The sequence below is a fragment of the Dendrobates tinctorius genome, unplaced genomic scaffold, assembly GCF_039654945.1.
Source record: "Dendrobates tinctorius isolate UK_male_01 unplaced genomic scaffold, ASM3965494v1 ptg000108l, whole genome shotgun sequence".
Lineage (NCBI taxonomy): Eukaryota > Metazoa > Chordata > Amphibia > Anura > Dendrobatidae > Dendrobates > Dendrobates tinctorius.
Genome location: NW_027361776.1, coordinates 4,410,540 through 4,435,022, shown reverse-complemented (window position 1 = coordinate 4,435,022; position 24,483 = coordinate 4,410,540). Strand labels below are relative to the sequence as shown.

The window sequence follows — 24,483 nt, the reverse complement described above, 5'->3', positions numbered from 1 at the left end:
AGTTACTCAGAATTAGCGCTGCAGGAGCCTGTTACGACCAATATGAGCACAGCCGTGGCCAAACGTCAACAGGCCGTACTGAAATTAATTTCTTTTGGGAATCGAAGCCACACAGCGCAGGATGTTGTGAGTTCATTTTTCCCTTCATCATTGAGGTCTGATGAACTCCCTCCTCTAGTGAAGGAAGGTAGTGAGACTGATTACCAAACACCTGGGCAGCTAGATGATGACTGGGTGGCTGGAATTGAGGACTGGATATAAGGCTGCCGACGCCCTTCTTCCTGGCTGGTGATTTTCCTGCTGGATTCTTGGAGACCAGTCTGATTCCTGCATCTCAAAGCTAAGTTTTTCTGCTCTGCTTTGTACTCTTCAGTTTTGTTCTTGTTTTGCCTTGTTTTTTGGGAGTTCTGCCATCCCCGGCCGGGGGGTGAGCTGAATTCCATTTTTGTCTCTGATCTGTTGATATTTTGCTCTGTCTTCAGAATATACCTGAGTGCTGATATAGTCTTTTTGAAGCCTAGCGACTTCAGGGCCTGTTTTTAATATCAGTCGGTTGGCTCATTTTGATAGGGTTTTTGCGGATGGCAGACAGCAGCTTTCCTATCCTGTCCTATGTAGTTAGCTTGGGCCCAATCATTTGCTCAACCTATCTTTCTATCTGTGTTAGTGTTTTCATCCTGCTTCACCGTCATTATATGTTGGGGGCTGCCTATTGCTTTGGGGTCTGCTCTGGGGCAGTTTAGTTTTTCCCCTTTTTGTCTTTAGGCTATATAGTTCTCCGGCTGTGATCGAGGGGTCTAGGGCACCGTAGGAGCCCCCCACGGCTACTGCTAGTTGTTGTGGATAGGTTCAGGGGTCTGCAATCCGATAGCTGCCAACCTCTCTGGCTTTTATGGAGTTAGCTGGTATTTTGTTTTTTCCTCCTTCGGTGACTCATCATAACAAAATCACCAGCCAGGAAGAAGGGCGTCGGCAGCCTTATATCCAGTCCTCAATTCCAGCCACCCAGTCATCTAGCTGCCCAGGTGTTTGGTAACCAGTCTCACTACCTTCCTTCACTAGAGGAGGGAGTTCATCAGACCTCAATGATGAAGGGAAAAATGAACTCACAACAGCAGGAGCTCTGGAATGCCATCAAGCAGGAGAGCGACGTGTGGTTTCTGCCATTGAATCTCCAGCCGGGCTTGGTAGTGTGTGACAATGGCCGAAATCTGGTGGCAGCTCTGGGCCTAGGCAACCTCACTCACATCCCATGTCTGGCACATGCACTCAACGTGGTCGTGCAGAGATTTCTGAGGGACTATCCGGATCTTGATGCACTGCTGCACAAGGTCCGCATAGAGTGCGCTCACTTGCGGCGTTCCAGCACGGCAAGATCGTGCATTGCAGCTCTGCAGCGCCGATTCCGCCTTCCGGAACATCGCATCATGTGACCTACCCACCAGGTGGAATTCAACGTTACATATGTTGGAGCGGTTGTGTGAGCAGCAGGCAGCAGTAATGGAGTACCAGCTGCATCAGGTGCAAACAAGTCGCACTGTGCGCCGGTCACACTTCAGCCCCACTGAGTGGGCCTCTATGAAGGACATCTGCCTTGTTTTGCGTGCCTTTGATGATTCCACGCGGATGGCGAGTGCAGATGATGCACTAGTCAGCATGGCTATCCCCCTTATCTGCCTGCTTCAAAAAACACTGCAAGCACTAAGGGAGGAGGTTTTGGAAGAGGTGGAGGATGAGGAGTCACAAATGCCATCTGCTTCTGGACAGTCTGCGCTACATGGTTCCTCACAAAGGCCTAGGCAGTGGACACTTTGTGAGGAGGATGAGGAGGAGTCAATGGAGGAGGAAGACATCTCTCCAGAGGAGGGAGGTACACAATGCTCTAGTCAGTATGTACAGCGAGGGTGGGGTGATGCAGAGCAGGCAGAGATGACGCCTCAAGCAAGGGACAGCGTTTCTTGGGCAGTTGGGAGTCTGCAGCACATGGTTGATTTCATGCTGCAGTGCCTTAGAAATGACCGCCACATCGCCCACATTCTCAACACGGCTGATTATTGGGTGTACACCCTCCTAGATCCTTGCTACCGGGACAACTTACAAAGCCTCATAACACCGTTGAACCGGGAGCGTAAAATGCGGGAGTACCAAGACACACTGGTGCAGTCCATCATGTTCTCCATTCCACCCGAGAGCAGTGCTGCTACTGCTTTCCAAAGCAGCTCTGTGCGTCTAGGCAGTGGAGGAAGCTCTGCAGAAAGTGGGAGCAGAGGCAGCGCCTCAGCACAAGGCAAGACCAGTATGGCCCAAATGTGGCAAAGTTTTGTGTGCCTGCCACAAATGTCTACACCATCACAGACGGCTCCAGTCAGCAGGAGGCAACGTTTCCATCAGGTTGGTGACAGACTACATGTCTTGCCCTGTCAGTGTACTCCCAGACGGCTCTTCCCCCTTCAAGTTTTGGGTCTCTAAGCTGGATACATGGCCAGAGCTTAGCCAGTATGCATTGGAGGTGCTGGCTTGCCCTGCTGCCAGTGTATCGGAACACGTCTTTAGTGCCGCAGGAGGTGTACTAACAGACCGTCGCACGCGACTATCCTCCGATAACGTTGACCGGCTTACTTTTCTGAAAATGAACAAGGCCTGGATCTCGCCAGAATTTGCCAGTCCTCTTCCAGAATAAATAATTGGTTGGCAACAGTATCCAGGGTCTCCTGTTGTGTTCATGTTTCTACCACCTGAACTGTAATCCCTGGGCTTCAACACAGCCAGTTGTTGCTCAGAAGTGCCGTCTGCACAGAGAAAAACACTAGCTCCTGTGTTAGTGGGGTTCAGTAACGCTAGCTGCTCCCCTGCTGTGTGGACGGCAAAGTCTCCTGCTGCCTCCACATTCAAACTACATCTGATTTTCTACTTGCTCCAAGTAGGCCTCAGCCTTCTCCACGATTGATCCTGGGCTCCAACATCGCCAGTTGTTGCTCGGAAGTGCTGTCCGCACAGAGAAAAACACTAGCTTCTGTGTTAGTGGGGTTCAGTAATGTCAGCTGCTCCCCTGCTGTGTGGACGGCAATGTCTTCTGCTGCCTCCACATTCACACTACTACTGATCTTTAACCGTGCTCCACTTAGGCCTCTGGCTCCACTGTCTCTAGTATTTCCCCTGGCCTCCAACCCCGCCAGTTGCTGCTCAGAAGTGGCGTCTGCACAATCCACACTTGTTCCTGTGTTACTGGGGCTCAGTCACGTCAGTTGATCCCCTGATGTGTGTCCGGCAAATGTCTCCTGCTCTGTCCACATTCCCATTGTAGTGGGAATGTGGACAGAGCAGGAGACATTGCCGGACACACATCAGGGGATCAACTGACGTGACTGAGCCCCAGTAACACAGGAACAAGTGTGGATTGTGCAGACGCCACTTCTGAGCAGCAACTGGCGGGGTTGGAGGCCAGGGGAAATGCTAGAAACAGTGGAGCAATAAAACTTGCTTCAATTAGGCCTCAGCCTGCTCCATGATTGATCCTGGGCTTCAACACAGCCAGTTGTTGCTCGGAAGTGCTGTCCGCACAGAGAAAAACACTAGCTCCTGGGTCAGTGGGGTTCAGTAACGTCAGCTGCTCCCCTGCTGTGTGGACGGCAAAGTCTCCTGCTGCCTCCACATTCAAACTAGATCATATTTTTAACTAGCTCCAAGTAGGCCTCAGCCTGCTGCATGATTGATCCTGGGCTTCAACACAGCCAGTTGTCGCTCGGATGTGCCGTCTGCACAGAGAAAAACACTAGCTCCTCTGTTAGTGGGGCTCAGTAACGCCAGCTGCTCCCCTGCTGTGTGGACGGCAATATCTCCTGCTGCCTCCACATTCAAACTAGATCATATTTTCAACTAGCTCCAAGTAGGCCTCAGCCTGCTGCATGATTGATCCTGGGCTTCAACACAGCCAGTTATTGCTCGGAAGTGCTGTCCGCACAGAGAAAAACACATGCTCCAGTGTTAGTGGGGTCCAGTAATGCCTGCTGTTCCCTTGCTGTGTGGACGGCAATATCTCCTGCTGCCTCCACATTCAAAGTACATCACATATAAAACTTGCTGCAATTAGGGCTCAGCCTACTCCATGATTGGCCCTGGGCTCCAACACAGCCAGTTGTTGCTCGGAAGTGCCGTCTGCACAGAGAAAAACACATGCTCCAGTGTTAGTGGGGTTCAGTAATGCATGCTGCTCCCCTGCTGTGTGGACGGCAAAGTCTTCTGCTGCCTCCACATTCACACTAGTACGGATTTCAAACTTGCTGCAATTAGGCCTCTGGCTCCACTCTGTCTCTCGTATTTCCCCTGGCCTCCAACACCGCCAGTTGCTGCTCAGAAGTGGCATCTGCACAATCAACACTTGTTCCTGTGTTACTGTGGTTCAGTAACGTCAGCTGAAACCCTGATGTGTGTCCGGCAATGTCTCCTGCTCTGTAAACATTCCCACTAATAGTAGTGGGAATGTGGACAGAGCAGGAGACATTGCCGGACACACATCAGGGGATCAGCAGCCGTTACTGAACCACAGTAACACAGGAACAAGTGTTGATTGTGCAGACGCCACTTCTGAGCAGCAACTTGCGGTGTTGGAGGCCAGGGAAAATACTAGAGACAGAATGGAGCCAGAGGCCTAGTTGGAGCACGTTTAAAATCAGTAGTAGTCTACAACAGATATTAAACTTGATGAAATTAGGCCTCAGCCTACACTCTGATTGACCCTGGGCTCCAACATCGTCAGTTGCTGCTCAGAAGTGTCTTTGGCACGGGTACTCCCTCCTGCCCAGCCTGGTTCCAGCACGCCTGCTGTTTCCGGGTAGTGTCAACGTCACTTTGCCACCAATACGTTGTCCTGTCGTGTTGCGGTCGGGTTAGCCGAGTCTATGGTGCCTGCAGTTTAGGTGCTTCCTATGTGGGCTGCGGGTTCTGGTAATAAAGGCTGGTTCCGTAGTGCCAATAGGACAAGCACCCCCCTGTAGGACTGTGGGTTTCGGTAACTGCGGCTGGCTCGCGGCCTTGCAACTTTGTTTTTCATGGGTACCTTCTGCTACCCATCCGGGTTCCAGCACCGTCAGCTGGTTCTCGGCAGTGCCTTTGGCCTAGGTGCCTCCTTCTCGGTATCCGAGTTCCAGCAACGTCTGCTGGACATTGGTAGTGCATTCTAGCACAGGTACCTCCTGCTTAGTAACCGTGTTCCAGCACCGTCAGCTGGTCCACGGTTGTGCCATTGGCTCTTGTTCCTTCTGCTGCCCCTCCGGGTTCCAGCACAGTCAGCTGGTCCTCGCTAGTTCCATTTGCTCTTGCAACTTCTGCTACCCATCCGGGTTCCAGCAACGTCAGCTGGTTCTCAGCAGTGCCTTTGGCCTAGGTGCCTCCTTCTCGGTATCCGAGTTCCAGCAACGTCTGCTGGTCCTTGGTAGTGCTTTCTAGCACAGGTACCTCCTACTTAGTAACCGTGTTCCTGCACCGTCAGCTGGTCCACAGTTGTGCCATCGGCTCTTGTTCCTTCTGCTGCCCCTCCGGGTTCCAGCACCATCAGCTGGTCCTCGCTAGTTCCATTTGCTCTTGCAGCTTCTGCTACCCATCCCGGTTCCAGCACCGTCAGCTGGTTCTCGGCAGTTCCTCAGCCTTTTTGTACCTTCTGCTACTTTTCCAAGTTCAAGCTTGTGGAAATGGTTTTTGGTTCTCACTCTGGATCTTCCTCACGACGACCCTGAAGACGATGACCCTGAAGACCACACCGAAGAAGACCAAAATGATGACCCTGAAGAAGATGACCAAGAGGACAAAGAACATGAAGACAACCACCAAGATGCAGAACAACAAGAAACAGAAGACCAAGAAGCAGAAGAACAAAAAGCAGAAGAACCAAAAGCAGAACAACATTAAGCATAAGACTAAAAATCAGCGCAAAAGATATTATCTAAATTATAAGCAGAAGAAGACTAAGCAGTGTATGGGGGTGAGTCCGTTCCTCCTTGTGGTGCACCTGGAAAATGCCTGCTACTGCAGGCCAAACTGAACGCGGACAAATCCTGTTGTAAATCTTTTGTGACAGGCAGAACGGAAGGTGTAATCTTCAAACTTTTATAGATAACTACAGGAATGCCTGTCACAAAAAAGAATATGATGAAGAAGAAGAATAGGAAGAAGCTGAAGAAGTAGAATATGAAGAAGAATAATCGTTGAATAAGAAGAATATGAATAATGTACAAAAAAATAATAGGAAGAAGGTGAAGAAGATGAATAAGGTGAAGAAGAAGTTGATGAAAAAGATGCTGCTGCTGAGGATCATGAAGGAGAAAGTGTTGGAGAAGTAAAAAAGAAGGTGAAGAGCATGGAAGTAGTGAAACATACATATCTGACAAAATATAAAAAAGGTTAACATTGTCAATATCTTTGTAACTCCAAATGTCTTTAAAAAAAAAAAAAAATTATTCCTGCTATTCCATTTGATTGGGCTAAACCTCTATGCCTTTAATGTCTCCTCCACCTCCCCCAATACATTCTACATAATTCTTAGTTGTTTTTCTTCATGTAGAATTAAACTACAAGGAAAGAAAGGGTTTTTTTAATTCCGATATTTCTGTCCCATTGACTTGAATGGGACTTCCGGTATCGGAATCGGCGATACCTGATACTTTTTGGATATCGGCCGATCCAATCCGATCTGATATTTCTCAATATCGGATGGTATCGCTCAACACTAGTGGTAAGTGCTCCAGTGGATTCGAAGACACTGAAGATTAAGTGTATGGGGGGTGAAATGTAATGTGTGGGTGGAGATTTGGGGGGAGGGAATTTGGACACGGAATGGGGGGGGATTTATTGTGTGTGGAGATTTGGAGGGGGATGGTGGATTTAATGTGTGTATGGAGATATGGACGGGCATGGGGGTGTTTTAAGCGTGGGGGGAGATTTGGAGTGGGGATGGGGGATTTAATGTGTGTGGGGATATTTGGAGTGGGGATGTAGGATTTAATGTGTGGAGGCAGAATTGACGTCACAAAATGATGAGCAAAAAGGGGAGATGCAGGGCATGCATGAAGGAATCCGTACAGGGGAATTTGGGGCATGTATGTGGAAACAGTACAGGAGAATGGGGGGGCATATATGAGGAAAGAGTATGGGGGAATGGGGGGCATGTACAAGTAAACTGAATGGGGGAATGTCCACATGGCCGCCATGGTCACCACCCATCTTGAAAAGTTTTACCCCTTCCGTGTACTAATGTGCCACAAACAGGAAGTTGATGTCACCAACCATTCCCAATTTATTTAGGTGTATCCATATACATGGCCCACCCTGTATATGAGGAGATAGTATGGTGAACAGTGGGGATGTGAGAGGAGACAGTATAAGGAGGGGGGAATAGTGTGAGGAGACAGTATGGAGGAGATAAGTGAGTGGGCACAGAATAGAAACTGAGTAGTGGGGGAGTAGCAATGGGAGACAGTGTAAGGGTACAGCCAGGAAGGGATAATATATCAAGGAGGGGGGAGTGTGGTAAAAGAGTACAGTATAGGGACTGGGCCCTATAGGGAGGAAACAGTGTGAGAGTACAGTGTGTAGAGGGGGCCAGTATGAAAAGGAGAGGTCAGTGTAAAGTGCATGTACCATAAGAGGGACAGTGTGGGGGTCATATTTTGTGCAGAAAATATAGTGAGGGGCAATTTTTTTTTATTCAGGAGCATTATAATGATACTTCTATCTTTAAGGGCATCATGTAGAGATTTTCTGCAAAAGAGCGGAGAAGATGGAAGCCTGCAGAGATGAGCTGTGGATGAGAAAACTCATCCTGGGGTCTGAACAAGATGAAGAAAATAAGCAGAACGACATCTATAAGGTACCTGGATGTAAATGTTATTTGTGATACTGACTAATTTTCATGTTTATATTTATGTTAGAAGCATTAAAGGGTTTTCTAGGTTTGTGCTGAGTCTGCAGTCATTCTTTGTGACTGCAGACTTCTGAATTCTCACAGTGCTCACTGTACGCTGTCAGGATTCTCTGGTGTTGGAGATTTACATGCATGCAGTCACGTGCTGACTAGACATGTGTGGCCTCACTCGAATGTGGCCAGAAGTATACAAATCACATACTTGCGCTGACATGACTATCCATCGGCAAGGGAGAACCCTAAAAGTGTGCAGTGCATTCCTTGTGAGAATTCAGAAGCCTGCAATGTCAGCTCTGCAGGTTCCAGTAGTCAACACATGGACACTTCACTCATATGCGATTTTCATACTTATGGTCCTTCTATTCCTGCTTCTCTTAGCTTTTCACTGATCATTGAGGGAATTAGGAAGAGCAGCTTGTCGGTACATGACTAAGTGTGCAAATTGCATGTGTGCTGGGGGGTGGGCACCAAACTGAATTTTTGCCCCGGGTGCTAGAAAACCTAGATAACACCTCTGCGCCCAGCTCTTGGTGTTCATGCCCTCCTTCGCTCCAATTCCAAGCGCACTCCCGGCGTTTGAAATCTGTGTGCTGTTTCTACCTGGTATGACGCGCGTCCACATCATTTCCGGTCTTGTGCATTGTGGAGGAGTATTGGGTGTACTCGCCAGCTTCAGAATGTGCAGTGAGCATGCTCTGGAGCCAACCAGTACACCCAATACACCGCCATGCTTCACAGGACCAGAAATGACATGCTGCAGCGTCATACCAGGAAGAAACAACACAGATTTCAAACACTGGGAGTGCGCTTGGAATTGGAGCGACGGAGGACATGAATGCCCAGAGTGTCTGCACTTCTGAAGACATCACCCTAATTAGCATAGGGATATGCAAGTTATAAAAAAAAATTTCTCAGCGATTACAAGACAGTATTAGGTCAGACTATATAACATTGCAACTAAACTATAGTGTGCAAAATGAATAGGGAAAATGTGAATTTGGGTGGAAAATATTTTGGCATGGGGGCCCATTTAAAAGTTTGCACCAGGGCCCATAACTTTATAGTTACACCACTGGTCACCTCTGACACAGAGGTGCTAATCCGTGATAGGGGAGTGGTTGGAAACATTGATTCTATTGAAAATAGCAAAATACAGCTCTGTAAGGGATATCACCATAATCAGGGTCTCTGCTTCTACATTATGGTGATTTCAGATTACATGGCAAAAACCTGATAGATTCCATTTAAAGGGTTTTCCCACAAAAAAAGTTCATTTTAAAGTTGATTTTAATCAGTACGTCTTGGAATAATTATAACACTGTGCTACCAAGGTTTTGTTCCTCGGACAATTTTGAGTGTTCCTGATAGATTTTTTTCATGCTGATTTCAGAAATGACAAGCTTTTTCCTATCATGTAAGGTTTTTGAGAAATACCAAACATTATAATATTCTGTTATAATTCTAAAAACTGCCAATCTATGTACAATAATGTAATTACTATAATACTGCTCCTAAATACAAGAATATAACTACTATAATACTGGTCCTATGTGCAAGAATATAACTATTATAATACTGCCTCTATGTGCAGGAATATAACTTATAACACTGCCACTACTGTATGTACATGAATATAGCTCCTATAATTCTGCTCCTAAGTGAAAGAATAAAATGACTACAATACTGCCTCCTATGTTCAAGAATATAACTACTATAACACTAAATAACATTGTATGAATTTTACATAATTAATTTTATTTCATGAAATAAGTGATATAATAGAAAAACAGAACTTATTATTTGGTACTGAAACCTTTGCTTACAATTACAGAGGTCAGACATTTCCTGTAGTTCTTGACCTACTCCTCCATACAGATCTTCTCCAGATCTCAGGTTTCGGGGCTGTCATTGAGCAAATTGGAGTTTCAGCTCCCTCCAAAGATTTTCTATTGGGTTCAGGTCTGAAGACCGGCTAAGCCACTCCAGGACACTAAATTGCTTCTTATAGAGCCACTCCGAATAATGGATCCCATGTGGCGCTCCATACAGAATAATGGACCTAATATAATGCTCTTAATGTAGACTATAAACTGTTGTTTCTTAAAAACTTTACGTCATACAGACTTTTGGAGCACATATTCATGTTTAGCATATCAAAATCTATAAGATACAATAAAATTTTCTCAAGGGACAAGAACTTCCTTGAAATTTGTTGCGCAGTGTAATTTCCACAATTTAATGTGTTTAAAACAATGTTCCTGTGCTGAGATAATCTTATAAATGTGCCCCTGCTGTGAACTGTGTAATGGCTGACCGTAAAGGAACATGGTCTGATCATACCACAGCTCAAGGACAAGGGATGAAGCAAAAGAGTATACAGACCGCAAAACAGGGGTTTGCAGCAGATTCTTATTGTGAGACAAAGCATTTCCCTGCTTGCATTTAAAAAATGTTTTACCTCAATCAAAATTATTTGTGATCCCCTCCTGTAATGTCTGTATACTTTTTGATTCCTCCCCTGCCCAGGAGCTGTGGTATGATCAGTCTATGTCCCTGTACGATAAGACACAACCATTATACAGCAGGGGCACATTTATAAGATTATCTCAGCACAGGAACATTTTATTTAAACACATCCAATTATGAAACATTATTATTCCACGATCTATTGTTTAAACAACTCCATTAACTATAGTGCTCTATAAATCCACTTCTCGCCTTGCTAGTCCTTCACAAATCCCTTCACTGGCTTTTAAATCCTGAACAAAACCAGTTTAAGGCTGTGTGCCCACGTAGCGATTTTTAAGCGTTTTTGCCGCGATTTTCGGCGCGAAAACGTTTAAAAATCGTGTACAAAACGCCCCCATGCATTCCTATGGCATTCTGCACATGTTGTGCTAATGCTGCCCTTTTTTCCGCGGCGGAATCGCATCGCGGAAAAAATCGCAGCATGCTCATTCTTTTGTGCGGAATCGCAAAGAATTGCCGCGATTCCGCACCCATAGGAATGCATGAGAATCGCTTACTTCCCGCATGTGGCTATGCCCACCATGCGGGAAGTTAAGCGTCTCATGTGCGGTTGGTACCCACGGTGTGGAGGAGAGGAGACTGTCCTCCAGGCCCTGGGTACCATACCCCTGTAAAAAAAAGAATAAAAAATAAAAAATCGGGGTATATTTACCTTCCGGTATCCCGCGCTGCATTCCCGGCCTAAGCGTTCCCAGTAATGCCTTGCGGCAAGGCCCTGTAATGACGTGGTCTTGCGAGATCGCTATAGCAACGCGAGACTACGTCATCACAGGTCTCGCAAGGCATTACTGGGAACGCTGTGGCCCGGGAATGCAGCGCCGGACGCCGGAAGGTAAATATACCCCGATTTTTTTTATTTTTTTTTAGCATTTTAACATCCTATCTTTTACTATTGAAGCCGCATAGGCGGCCTCAATAGTAAAAACCTGGTCACACTTGTCAAACACTATGTTTGACGAGTGTGACCAACCTGTCAATCACTTTCCAAGCGATGCTTCAAATCGCTTGGAAAGTGCTTGAATATCGCACGCGAAAATCGCAGCAAAATCGCGATCATAATCGCGGTGAAATCGCGCGGAAAAAAACGTGCGATTTCTGGGAAGGAGTCCGGTTTTTAGTGAGCATTTTAAAACGCTACGTGGGCACATAGCCTAAAATTAATAATGATTTCTAAGGCTTTCTAATCTGTTTCCTCCAGACATCTCCAATCTAATCTCTGGATTCTTCCACACGTGATTTCTGGTCTTCACAATGCTTCCTTCTACTGTGATTTCCTCACCCAGTCGCCTTCAAGACTTCTTACAAGCATCTCCTATTCTCTGGAATTCAGTTCTTCACGTCGGATTGAAGCTTCCAAATATGGGAGACACACACAACCTAAAAACTCATCACTTCAGGAAAGCGTACAGCCTGTAATAACCCCGTTGACATCTCAATATTAACGAAGTTACTGCACACCACAACCTACGTCTCCTCACCATTACCCTGTAGATTTTAAGCACATAAGTACAAGGTCACCTCAGTACCAGTCTCCCCATTGTTCAACTTCATATATGCATTTTGAATATATGAAGACATGTACAGCACCATAAAATTAATGGTCCTCTAAAAATAAATAGCCTGGATCAAACTGCATGCTTCGCATATATGCTGCACATTGTGAACCTCTATTTTCACTACTTATCAGGCATCACAGGTTCTGCTTTGATCACACTTTTACAATCATAACATTGGCTTCTTCATACAATTTTGCATCAGCATGTAGTATATTGTTGGAAAAGGCAACGGTGTTGCTTGCAAAAAATGAGCATTGGATTAGCAGTTTTTTTTTTTTTTTAAACTTTAGAACTCCAGTTTAGAGATCAAAAGTGTGAAAATTGCCACAATGGCAAAGCGAGTTACGATAACAAGGGTGACCAGATTATTAATTTAACAAAACAAAAAAGCAATCTATTTTACCGTACCTGACATTTTTCAAGCTGTCGCACCTTTACAAGCAGTTTCTCAACTTCAGTGTTCTTCTGTGCAACCATTGACTGTAGCCTCTCCAGTTGCTCTGGATCAATATGAGAACCTTTTAACTGCAACAGAGTTGCTATTTGAACCTAAAGATAGAAATTAACCAAGACATTAAAAAAAATGTAACATACAGTTACTAAACATATGGTAAGAAATTTAAAAGCTTTTACAAGTCTGTTACACTCAACTTGCCATAAAACATGTTGGAAACACGATGTAAAAATGGAAACAGCAAATTTAATTCAGTTCTAATCTTGAAACAATGCATACTATAGTTCAGCTCACTAAAATATTATTTGGGCATGAAGGATTTTAGTTACCAAAATTAATAAAATACTTTAATTCACTTTTGAGAAGAGATGGATAAGGGGTGAAATAACTAACTGGTATGAGTACAGAAATGGTTTGTACTAACAATATGCGCCCAAGTAGTTTCATATAAATCCTCCTCACAGACAGAGGGGAACACACACACACACACACAAAAGGTTCAATCTCCATGGGAGGAAAGCTTCTTTCCTGTAAGAAATATTAACATGTGTGATAGCCAACCTCAAGAGGTGGTCACACTGGGATCGGTCAGCGGTTTAAAAAAAAAAGGAAGAAGCCTGTCTGGATGCTTTTTAACCCATTAAAAGCAAATGCCACAGCATTTGTTCTTTATTTCAGCACTAGTGTGGTATTACTAATCCATGTTCCCTGTCCTTAGTAATATACCGTACTTACCAGACACAGTCTTCTGCTCTTCCCAGCGTTGCTCTGTTCCTGATCCAGTGTCTTGTGACCTTAGTTTCTGACTAACCAAGCATCAGTGGTAGCGGTAACAAGTTTTCAATGTAAGTCTATGAGCTTCATTCTGGCTCTCAGACTGAAGTGACCTCTGTCTCGTCCAGCAAACACTGGAGCCATTCGGCAGGTCACAAACTACAGATGATCGGAGCGGTGCCGATGCCATCCGTGAGCTGCACGTGTTAACAATGCAAAGTATAGAAACTTTGTAATTACTTTTTCTTTAGCCGTACCAGGAAAAAAACTGACACCACCAGTACTGTTTTTTCATTATGTTTTATACGGACGGACGTGTGAAGGTGGCCTGATCTCACGCCAATAGTCTAGTTATTATACTTCCCACCATCTAGCTTTACTGTTATTCTGCTGCTCTTATGGTAGGTATGACACTACCATCTAAGTGGTCCGCATTACTCTTAAATTATTGGTTACAGCTGACTTTAATGATCCTTCATTTTATTCAAGCCTGTGTAGCCATCATATTAGTCTGGTCCGCTACGCTTCAGATGCAGAAATACAAAGTTTTTTTGTATTATAAAATTGCCAATTATACAATTTGTTTTGATTATGCATTCATTTCCCACACTGATTAACTGTCTTTTATGATCTGTAGATTTTTATCTTTTGACCTGTTTTGCTTATTGAATTTACAATATTTCTCGAACAGTAAGATGCACCTTAACATAAGACACACCCCGCGTTTAGACAGCAAAAAAATAGGAAAAACAGGTTTCTTGTTAATTAAAACTTCCTTGGTGGTGTAAAGTGGAGAGGTCATTATCACTATTTTTTGCCCCTTAACCCCTTAGTGACAGAGCCAATTTGCAGCTTAATGACCAGGCCAATTTTTACAATTCTGACCACCGTCACTTTATGAGGTTATAACTCTGGAACGCTTTAACGGATCCCGCTGATTCGGAGAATGTTTTTTGTGACATATTGTACTTCATGTTAGTGGTAAAATTTTTTTGATATGTCTTGTGTTTATTTATGAAAAAAACGGAAATATGGCAAAAGTTTTGAAAATTTTGCAATTTTAAAACTTTAAATTTTTATGCCCTTAAATCAGAGAGATATGTCACACAAATTTCTTAATAAATAACATTTCCCACATGTCTACTTTACATCAGCACAATTTTGGAAACAAAATTTTTTTTTGTTAGGACGTTAAAAGGGTTAAAAGTTGACCAGTGATTTCTCATTTTCACAACAAAATTTACAAAACCATTTTTATTAGGGACCACATCATATTTAAAGTCATTTTGAGGGGTGTACATGACAGAAAATACCTCAAAATGACACCATTCTAAAAACTAGACCCGTCAAGGTGCTCAAAACCACATTCAAGAAGTTTATTAACCCTTTACGTGCTTCACAGGAACTAAAGCAATGTGGAAAGAAAAAATAACATTTAACTTTTTTTTGCAAAAAATTTACTTCAGAACCAATTTTTTTATTTTCTCAAGTGTAACAACTGTGGGGGTATGATTTCTCCTGTTACCCTTGCAAAAATAAAAATTTGGGGGCGAAAAGATCATTTTTGTGGAAAAAAATGTCTTTTTAATTTTCACGGCTCTACGTTATAAACTTCTGTGAAGCACTTGACGGTTCAAAGTGCTCACCACACATCTAGATAAGTTCCTTAATGGATCTAGATTCCAAAATGGGGTCACATAGGCTAAGTGCACACGTACTTTTTTGCCCTGCGGATTTTTCCGCGCAGAATTGAAGAAATCCGCAGGTCAAATGACCTGCATTTTTCCTGGGGATTTATTCCTTTTTTTTGCGGTTTTCTTGCGGTTTTTGTGCAGTTTCCCCTGCAGATTTGGAGAATGGAGCAGGCGGAAAACCGCATAAAAGAAGTGACATGCTGCATATTTTGAACCACAAGAAAACCGCGCGGAAAAATCCGCATCGTCGACACAGCGTTTTTTTTTCTATTGATTAACATGCTACTGTACATCACAATGCGGATATGCAGCGTTTCTGCGCTGTAAAATCCGCTGCAGATGCGCTGGAAATCTGCATCGTGTGCACATGACCATAAAGAGAAAATGAACCTCAAAATTTCTTGTGTAATTTCTCCTGAATACACCGATACCCCATATGTGGGGGTAAACCACTTTTTCAGCGCATGGCAGAGCTCGCAAGGGAAGGAGCACAGAGTTTTCAATGCAGAATTGGCTGGAATTGAGATCGGATGCCATGTTGCGTTCGGAGAGCCCCTGATGTTCCTAAACACTGAAAACCCCCAAACAAGTGACCCCATTTTGGAAACTAGACCCATTAAGGAACTTATCTAGATGTGTGGTGAGCACTTTGAAGCTTCAAGTGCTTCACAGAAGTTTATAACGTAGAGCCGTGAAAATAAAAAAAATCATTTTTTTTCCCACAAAAATGATCTTTTCGTCCCCAAATTTTTATTTTTACAAGGGTAACTGGAGAAATCATACCCCCACAGTTGTTGTGCGATTTGTCCTGAGTACGCTGATACCCCATATGTGGGGGCAAACCACTGTTTGGGCGCATGGCAGAGCTCAGAAGGGAAGGAGTACCGTTTGACTTTTTCAATGCAGAATTGGCTGGAATTGAGAATGGACGCCATGTCGCTTTTGGAGAGCCCCTGATGTGCCTAAACAGTGTAAAAACCCAAGTGACACCATTTTGGAAACTAGACCCCTTAAGGAACTTATCTAGATGTGTGGTGAGCACTTTGAACCCCAAGGGCTTCACTGAAGTTTATAAACGCAGAACCGCGAAAAATAGGTATTAGACCTACCGGTAATGAGGTAATGATGTTTCCAGGAGTCCATCCTGACAGCACCATGGAGGACGTCCTCCTCCTCCTTACAGGGACAGGAAAGCACACGAGAGGTTAAAAGGTCATGTCCCACCCACTCTCCCTCAGTGATTTAACAAGTACCACAAGGTGGATGATGCTAGTAACAGTTTAATGAAACAATCATATTACAGCATATGACATAACATAATACATTGTAGTATAACACAACCGGGAGGTAACTACCCGTGCTGTCAGGATGGACTCCTGGAAACATTACCGGTAGGTCTAATACCTATTTTCCAGGACGTCCACCTGACAGCACCATGGAGAGTACCAAAGCACCTCCTCAGGGTGGGATTACCGCCTGGAGAACCTTTCTCCCGAATGCGGTCTGTTGACCAGCTAACACATCAAGCTTGTAGTGCTTGCAGAATGTATCGAGACTGGCCCAGGTTGCTGCTCTACAGATTTGATCAACCGATGCTCCCGCCCGTTCGGCCCATGAGGCCAATACCGCCCTCGTAGAGTGGGCCTTTATGGAATCTGGCGGGTTGGCGCCTTCAGCTTGGTAGGCGTCCGAGATTACTGAGGTAATCCAGCGCGCGATGGACGCCTTAGAGGCCCTCTTCCCCTTATTTCTACCGCCAAAAAGGATGAACAGGTTTGGGTCGATGCGCCAGCTATTGGTGGCCTCTAGATAGTCTAGAACTGCGCGCCTCACATCCAGCAAGTGAAGACGCTGCTCCTTTTTATTACGGGGATTATCACAGAAAGAGGGTAACACTACCTCTTGGTTTAGATTTTTTGGAGAGGCTACCTTTGGGGTAAATGCCGGGTCTAATCTTAAGATTATACGGTCGTCTCTTATCTGGAGATATGGGTCCTTAGTGGACAGGGCCTGGATCTCCCCTATTCTTTTGGCCGTGGTAATGGCTACTAGGAAGGCCGTTTTACGAGTGAGAGCAGAGATGGTTATTTTCTCACCGAGAGCGTAGGGGTCTGTACAGAGAAACCTAAGTACAAGGCCCAGGTCCCAAGGCGGGGTGAGCTGCCTAATCGTGGGGCGCAGGCGCTGTGTGGCTCTTATAAATCTTAATACCCAGGGATGTGAAGCTAACTGGTAATCGAAGAAGGCGCTCAAGGCTGAAATCTGGACCTTTAGAGTGCTGGGCTTAAGGCCTTTATTAAAACCTGCCTGCAAAAAGCTTAGTATGCTAGGGAGGTCAGGGGTGCCTGCCACAAGATCGGACCTGCCACCCTCCAGACAGAATCTTTTCCATATCTTTCGATAGATTGCGGATGTCACCGGTTTCCTACTGGCCTGTAGGGTGGATATGACCTGATCCTACAATCCCTTTGCCTTCAGGATGTCCCTCTCAGGATCCAAGCCGATAGGTGGAATCTTGCTGGGTTCGGGTGGTGGATCGGGCCCTGGTGAATGATGTCCTTCCACGGGGGGTAGTTCGACTGGATTTCCCACCGCCATGGCTCCTAGAAGGGGAAACCAGCTTCTCTTCGGCCAGTATGGAAGGATCAACATCACTCTCACGTGGTCCTTGCGTATCTTCCTGAGCACTGCTGGTATGAGAGCCAGTGGTGGGAACGCATAAGAGAGGGATTCTCCCCAAGTCTGGCTCAGGGCGTCTACGCCTTCTGGGTGGTCCGCTGGATTCAGGGAGTAGAATCTGGCGACCTTCGAGTTCTTTCGGCTTGCAAAAAGATCTATACTGGGGGTCCCCCAACGCTGACAAAGATGGTCGAAGATTTCTACGTTCAGTTCCCACTCTGTCGGGTGGATCCGTTGTCTGCTCAGGTAGTCGGCTACTTCGTTCTGAGAACCTTCTAGGTGTACCGCGGTCACAGATTGGACTGTTCGTTCCTCCCAAGCGAATATTTTTTCCGCTAGGGCCTGTAGTGGTTGATGTCTGGTCCCTCCCTGGTGCTTCAGGAATGCCACTGTCGTTATATTGTCGGATAATATGCGGACGTGACGATTCTTTAGTACCGACTGGTTTCTCCGCAACGCTTCCCAGATCGCGAAGAGCTCTCTGAAATTGGAGGATCTGGTCCTGATGCCTACTGGCCATTTCCCTTGGAAGATCTTCCCTTCTATGTGGGCTCCCCATCCCCACGCGCTGGCGTCTGTGGTGACTACCACGTATGGAGAGGTTGTCCATTGTACTTCCCACCTGAAGGTTTCTGGACTGTGTCCACCACCGAAGGGACTCCTTCACTCGTTCTGGCAGCCTTAGGGGTTTGTCTAGCGACGCCTGACTTCTGTCCCACTTTGCGAGGATCTCTCTCTATAATAATCTCGTGTGGAATTGGGCCCATCGGACACACTGGATGCAGGCTGTCATGAGGCCCAAGACCTCCATTGCCTCTCTTATGGAGCATTGACGCCTCAACAGGTCTCTGGTTCTGGCCTGACTAGTCCTCTGCTTCTGCTCGGGTAGCCAGGATATTCTGTCGGCTGAGTCTAGAAGGACTCCGAGGAATACTTTTCTGGTGTCTGGCCTGAGGTCCGACTTCTCCCAATTGATCACCCAGCCAAGGAACTCCAATACGATAGTTGCTCGGATCCTGTCTCGAATGAGCGCTTCTTTGGATCTAGCCACCAGTAGGAAGTCGTCCAGGTATGGAATGATGACAATACCCTGATCTCTCAGGTAGGCCACCACCTCTACCACCAGTTTTGTAAAGATTCTGGGAGCTGAGGCCAACCCGAATGGAAGACACTGGAACTGGAAGTGGCAGGTCCGGGCTGGTAAACTGACCGCGAACCTTAGTAGGCTCTGGGATGAGGGATGGATAGGGACCTGGTAGTATGCCTATTTTAGGTCTAGGGTGCCCATGACGGCGTCCCTGTCTATTAGGAGGATTGCGGATCGGATCGATTCCATCTGGAATCTCTTGTACCTGACCCAGGCATTTAGTGGTTTCAAGTTTATGATGGTACGAGCCTCGCCGGATGGTTTTGTGATCGAAAACAGGGAAGAGTAGTGCCCTCTTCCTCTTTCCGTCAGGGGAACTGGTATTATGACCTTTGAGTCTACCATGTCCTGTAGATCCGTCCACATTGCAGAGTCCTCCAGGATGACAGTGGGTGCAATATATCTGTCGGGGGGAGGTGAATAAAGCTCTATACTGTAGCCTTCCACGATGGTTCTGAGGACCCACCGATTGTGGGTGACTCGGGACCAGTTTGCTGCGAAGTGGCGGAGTCTCCCCCCAATACCTATGGCGTCATTGCCTCCTCGATCTAGATGTTGATGTGAATGAGGGACCCCTGTTCCTTCCACCTTGGCTGAAGGAGCCCTTATAGGAGCTTCTATTGGACCTTGTCAGACCCCTGAAGTCAGTCTGTCTCCTGGAGAAGGAGCCTCTCCGAAAGGACTGGGGCCGCCTGGGTTTTTCCTCCGGGAATCCTTTATTTTTATCGGACACTAGCTCTAGAATGTTATCTAGGGCTGAACCAAATACCCTCAGGCCCGAGAAGGGGATGGCGCATAGCTTTGTTTTAGAAGCGTTATCCCCCGACCAGGATTTAAGCCAGACTGCTCTCCGGGCCGCATTAGAGAGGGAGCTGTTTCTGGCTGTGAACCTTACTGATTCAGCCGACGTATCCGACAGGAACGCCGTGGCTGATTTCATGAGAGGAAGTGATGCTAGGATCTCTGATCTAGGGGTCTTGTTGGTTAGGTGTTCCTCCAACTGCCCCATCCACAAGAACATAGACCTGGCCACCGAGGTGGCTGCTATGTTGGCCCTAATAAGAGCCGCCGACGTCTCCCATGTTCTCTTTAACAAGACGTCCACCTTCCTATCCATCGGGTCTCGGAGACCTGATGAGTCCTCGAATGGGATGGCCGTCTTTTTGGTAACCTTGGCGACTGGGACATCTATTTTAGGGACTTCCTCCCATGCCCGTGTTTCCTCGGGATCAAAAGACAGTCTATTCTTAAAGTCTCGGGAGAGTATCAACCGACGCTCTGCCTCTTTCCACTCCTCCTGGACCATTGTTTTGATGTGTTCACTTACGGGGAACACTACCTGTTTCCGGGCCACTAGTCCTCCAAACATTAAGTCCTGTCTGGACTGTGGTTTAGGGACTTCCTCTATTTGCATAGTATTTCTGACTGCCTGGACCAACTCGTCCATGTCCTCCAGTCTCAACAGGTACTTCCTGCTCTGATCATGTCTATCCCCCAGGATCTCGCCTTCTTCATCCTGATCTGAATCCCGGAAGTCGGACTCCTCGCTAGGGTCTGCTTCCCACCTTGGACGCTTGCGACTCGGCCCTGGGCTGGGGGACTGACGCCCTGTGAGGCTGGCTGTAGAGGCCTGAACTTCCTCCCTTATTAGGGATCTCATTTTGGCAAGAAGGGATGGCTGTTCCTCGCCTATGACCCTTGAGGTACAGGGTCCGCATAAGGTCTTGTTATAGGTGTCTGGCAGCTTTACCCTGCATACGGGGCATCGGACCGATTTGGAGGTGGCTTTTGCCGGGTCCTTCACCCCCGAGGGGGATTCTGCCGAGGTTCCCTTCTCCTAAAAATACAGAAGGGGCACCTACTCAGATCTGGGCTGTGAGGATGGGTGGGGGAAGGTGATCTGCGCTATGCGCACTTACCCCTCCACCTGCTGGAGCGTTGCCTTCCATCCTGCACGATTCTGCAGAGCGCTGTGGACCTCTGGAGCGCGCACCCGGGATTCAAAGCCGGCGTGTGACGTCACCAGATGTGACGCGCGACCTCTCGCGATAGGCCGCCTCCTCCACTTCCTCCCAGCTGCTCCTGCGCGCGACCGCGCTCTGCTTCTACCCCGGTGCCCGCTCAGCCAGCCGCTTGCAGGGAACCGCCCCCCCGCCTGCTATGGGGGTCTGTTGGAGCCGTCTCCCGGCGCTGACCTCGCCCCCGTTGGAGCCATCCTGCGGGGGCCCGACCTCCGCCTGTCATGGCGCTGTGGAGCCCAGCGCCATCCCTCTGCCGGTGCCCGCTTGGCCAGCCGCCTGCGGGGAGCCGACCCTCGCCTGCTATGGAGGTGAGTCTTGGAGCCGAGAGCCTCCCATAGGGAGGAACGGCTCCCTCCAGGAGCGTCGTCCTGCTCCTGGCCTTTGGAGCAGAGGGACTCCCCATCGGAGAGTTTCGGCCTCGGGACCTCTTGACAGGGGAAGGCTTGGACTGGCCGCACGATCCCCTGAGCCCCTCCGGTAAGTTCTCGTGTGTCCCTCGGTGCAGGGACAGGAAAAACACTGAGGGAGAGGGGGTGGGACATGACCTTTTAACCTCTCGTGTGCTTTCCTGTCCCTGTAAGGAGGAGGAGGACGTCCTCCATGGTGCTGTCAGGTGGACGTCGTGAAAATAAAAAATCATTTTTTTTCCTCAAAAATTATTTTTATAGACCGCTATTTTTTATTTTCATAAGGGTAACAGGAGAAATTGGACCACAAAAGTAGTTGTGCAATTTGTCCTGAGTACGCTGATACCCCATATGTGGGGGGAACCACTGTTTGGGTGTATGGGACAGCTCGGAAGGGAAGGAGCGCCATTTTGGAATGCAGACTTTGATGGAATGGCCTGCGGACGTCATGTTGCATTTGCAGAGCCCCTGATGTGCCTAAACAGTATAAACCCCCCACAAGTGACCCCATTTTGGAAACTAGACCCCCCAAGGAGCTTATCTAGATGTGTGGTGAGCACTTTGAACCCCCAAGTGCTTCAAAGAAGTTTATAACCTAGAGCCGTGAAAAGTTTTTTTTTTCCACAAAAGTGATTTTTTTAGCCCCAATTTTTTTATTTTCCCAAGGGTAACAGGAGAAATTAGACCCCCAAAGTTCGTAAATAGTGGAAACCCCTCAATTCTTGCTCCAACCCTAACCCCAACACACCCCTAATCCTAACCCTAATCCTAAACCTAGCCCTAATTCCAACCCTAATTCTAACCCTAACGGAAAAATGAAGAAAAAAAAAAATATTTTCTTTATTTCATTGTTTGCCTATCTAAGGAGGTGATAAATGGGGGGGGGGGGTATTTACTATTTTTTTTTATTTTGATCACTATGATAGTAAACTATCATAGTGGTCAAAATAAAAAAAATAGTAAATACCTCCCCCCCCCCCCCCGTTTATCACCCCTTTAGATAGGAAAACAATGAAAAGGAATTTCGCCTGCCGCGAATCCATTTTGATCACTGTGATAAAGTGATCAAAATGGATTTGCGGCGGGTGCACTGCGCGTGCGCCCGCCATTTTCTTCTGGATCCAAGATGGCGGCGCCCACCGGAGGAGGCAGGAGGGACGCAGGACCACCGGGAGGGGACCCACGACCACCGGGAGGTGCCGGGGGGATCAGGGACCTTATTTCTCTCTCCTCTGATGTGCGATCACATCAGAGGAAAGAGAAATTAAATGCAAAATCGCTGCTTTTTTGCGATCGCCGTTATAGGGTTAATAACGGTGATCACAAAAGCGGGGTCGGTAAAAACCAACCCGATTCATGTTCTCTGGGGTCTCAGCTACCCCCGGCAGCCGAGACCCCAAAGAAAATCCGTCACTGCGGGGCGCCATTTACTTCACAGCGCCGTGAATTAACGGCGCTGTGGTTTAAGTACCCTTAATTACCGCTGTTAAAAGGTCGTTAAGGGGTTAAGGACAGAATCTAGTTTTCCAAATCTGATCAATGTCACATTATGAGGTAACAACAATGGAATGCTTTGTCCAATAGTGACCGAGCCCATTTTTGACCTTAATGACCAGGTCAATTTTTATTAAATCTGACCAGTGTCACTTTATGAGGTAATAACTCTGGAATGCTTCAACGGGTCCCAGTGACTCTAAGATTGTTTTCTGTGACAGTGTACTTGCAGTAAAATTTGTTCGAAACAACTTGCATTTACTTGTGAAAATATTGGAAATTTGGAGAAAATTTTTAAAATTACGCAACTGAAACGTGGTTTTGGGCAATTTACATGGAAACCCCGATGTAAACGCTCAGCGGAGAGAACTGGATAAATGTGAGCAGAGCATTATTCTGATTTTTGGGAGGTAAAAAGAACAAATAGACAGCAGTACATTAGTAGCTCTTACTTTTAGCTTTGTGTGGTTCACTGTGCGGTATAAGTCATAAGACTGATTTATTCTTTGGGTCTGTGCGATTACAGCGATACCAGGTCTCTCTCTATAATAAATATATATATATATATATATATATATATATATATAGCGTTTAGGTTTTGCTGCAATCAGAGTAAAAATTTGTTTCTTTTTAATATAAAAGTATTGTTAATCATAGAATCGTAGAGTTGGAAGGGACCTCCTGGGCCATCTGGTCCAAACCCCTGCTCAAAGCAGGATTCGATAAATCATCCCAGTCAGATGTCTGTCCAGCCTCTGTTTGAAGACTTCCATTGAAGGAGAGCTCACCACCTCTCGTGGCAGTCTGTTCCACTCATTGATCACTCTGTCAAAAAGATTTTTCTAATATCTAATCTGTGTCTCCTCCCATTCAGTTTCATCCCATTGCTTCTAGTCTTTCCTTGGGCAAATGAGAATAAAGTTGATCCTTCTACAATGTGACAGCCTTTTAGATATTTGTAGACAGCTAATAAGTCTCCTGTCAGTCTTCTCTTTTGCAAACTAAACAATCTCAAATCCTGGAACCTTTCCTCATAAGACAGGGTTTGCAGACCGGTCACCATTCTGGTTGCTCTTTTCTGAACTTGCTCCAGTTTGCTGATGTCTTTTTTAAAATGTAGTGCCGAAAACTGGACACAATATTCCAGATGAGGTCTGACCAAAGAGGAGTAGAGGGAAATAATGACTTCACGTGATCTAGACTGTATGCTTCTGTTAATACATCCTAGAATTGCATTTACCTTTTTTGCTGCTGCATCACACTGTTGACTCATATTCAGTCTGTGATCTATTAGTATACCCAAGTCTTTTTCACATGTGCTGTTGCTTAGGCCTATTCCTCTCATTCTGTATATGCTTTTTTCATTTTTATTGCCCAGATGTAGTACTTTGCATTTTTCCCTGTTAAAAACCATTCTGTTAGTTGCTGCCCATTTCTCTAGTTTATTTATATCTTTTTGAATTCTCTCTCTTCTCTACAGGGAAGATGTATATCTTTGTACCGTGTTAGCCAGTAGATAGAAAAATATTCAGGATTGAGAGTCCTCAGTAGTTGATACCTTTTAATGGCTAACTGAAAAGATGGTAACACATTGCAAGCTTTCGAGACTACTCAGGTCTCTTCATCAGGCTAGACTAATACAAAATCTGAAGAGTCACATATTTATGCACAATACAGCCTAGAAAAAATGCAATAGATAAGACAAGTGACGTGAAGCAGAACTATCAATATGGGAGAGGGAGAAACATAAATATAAACATTGGACCAGTTCATAGATAAGGAGTCCGGATGTTTTATGGTCCTCTGATTGGGG

The 24,483-nt window shown here is 46.1% G+C and overlaps 1 protein-coding gene across 13 annotated transcripts in view; it reads right to left on the bottom strand.

Annotated features, from left to right (window-relative positions):
• Nucleotides 1-24,483, bottom strand: part of SPDL1 (spindle apparatus coiled-coil protein 1) — a 470,586-nt gene that overhangs the window by 138,840 nt on the left and 307,263 nt on the right. For all 13 annotated transcript variants that reach the window (XM_073589468.1, XM_073589469.1, XM_073589466.1 and 10 more), the window contains one exon: nucleotides 12,409-12,549. In XM_073589468.1, coding sequence (XP_073445569.1) covers nucleotides 12,409-12,549 — 141 coding nt within the window. The remainder of the gene's footprint in view (nucleotides 1-12,408; nucleotides 12,550-24,483) is intronic.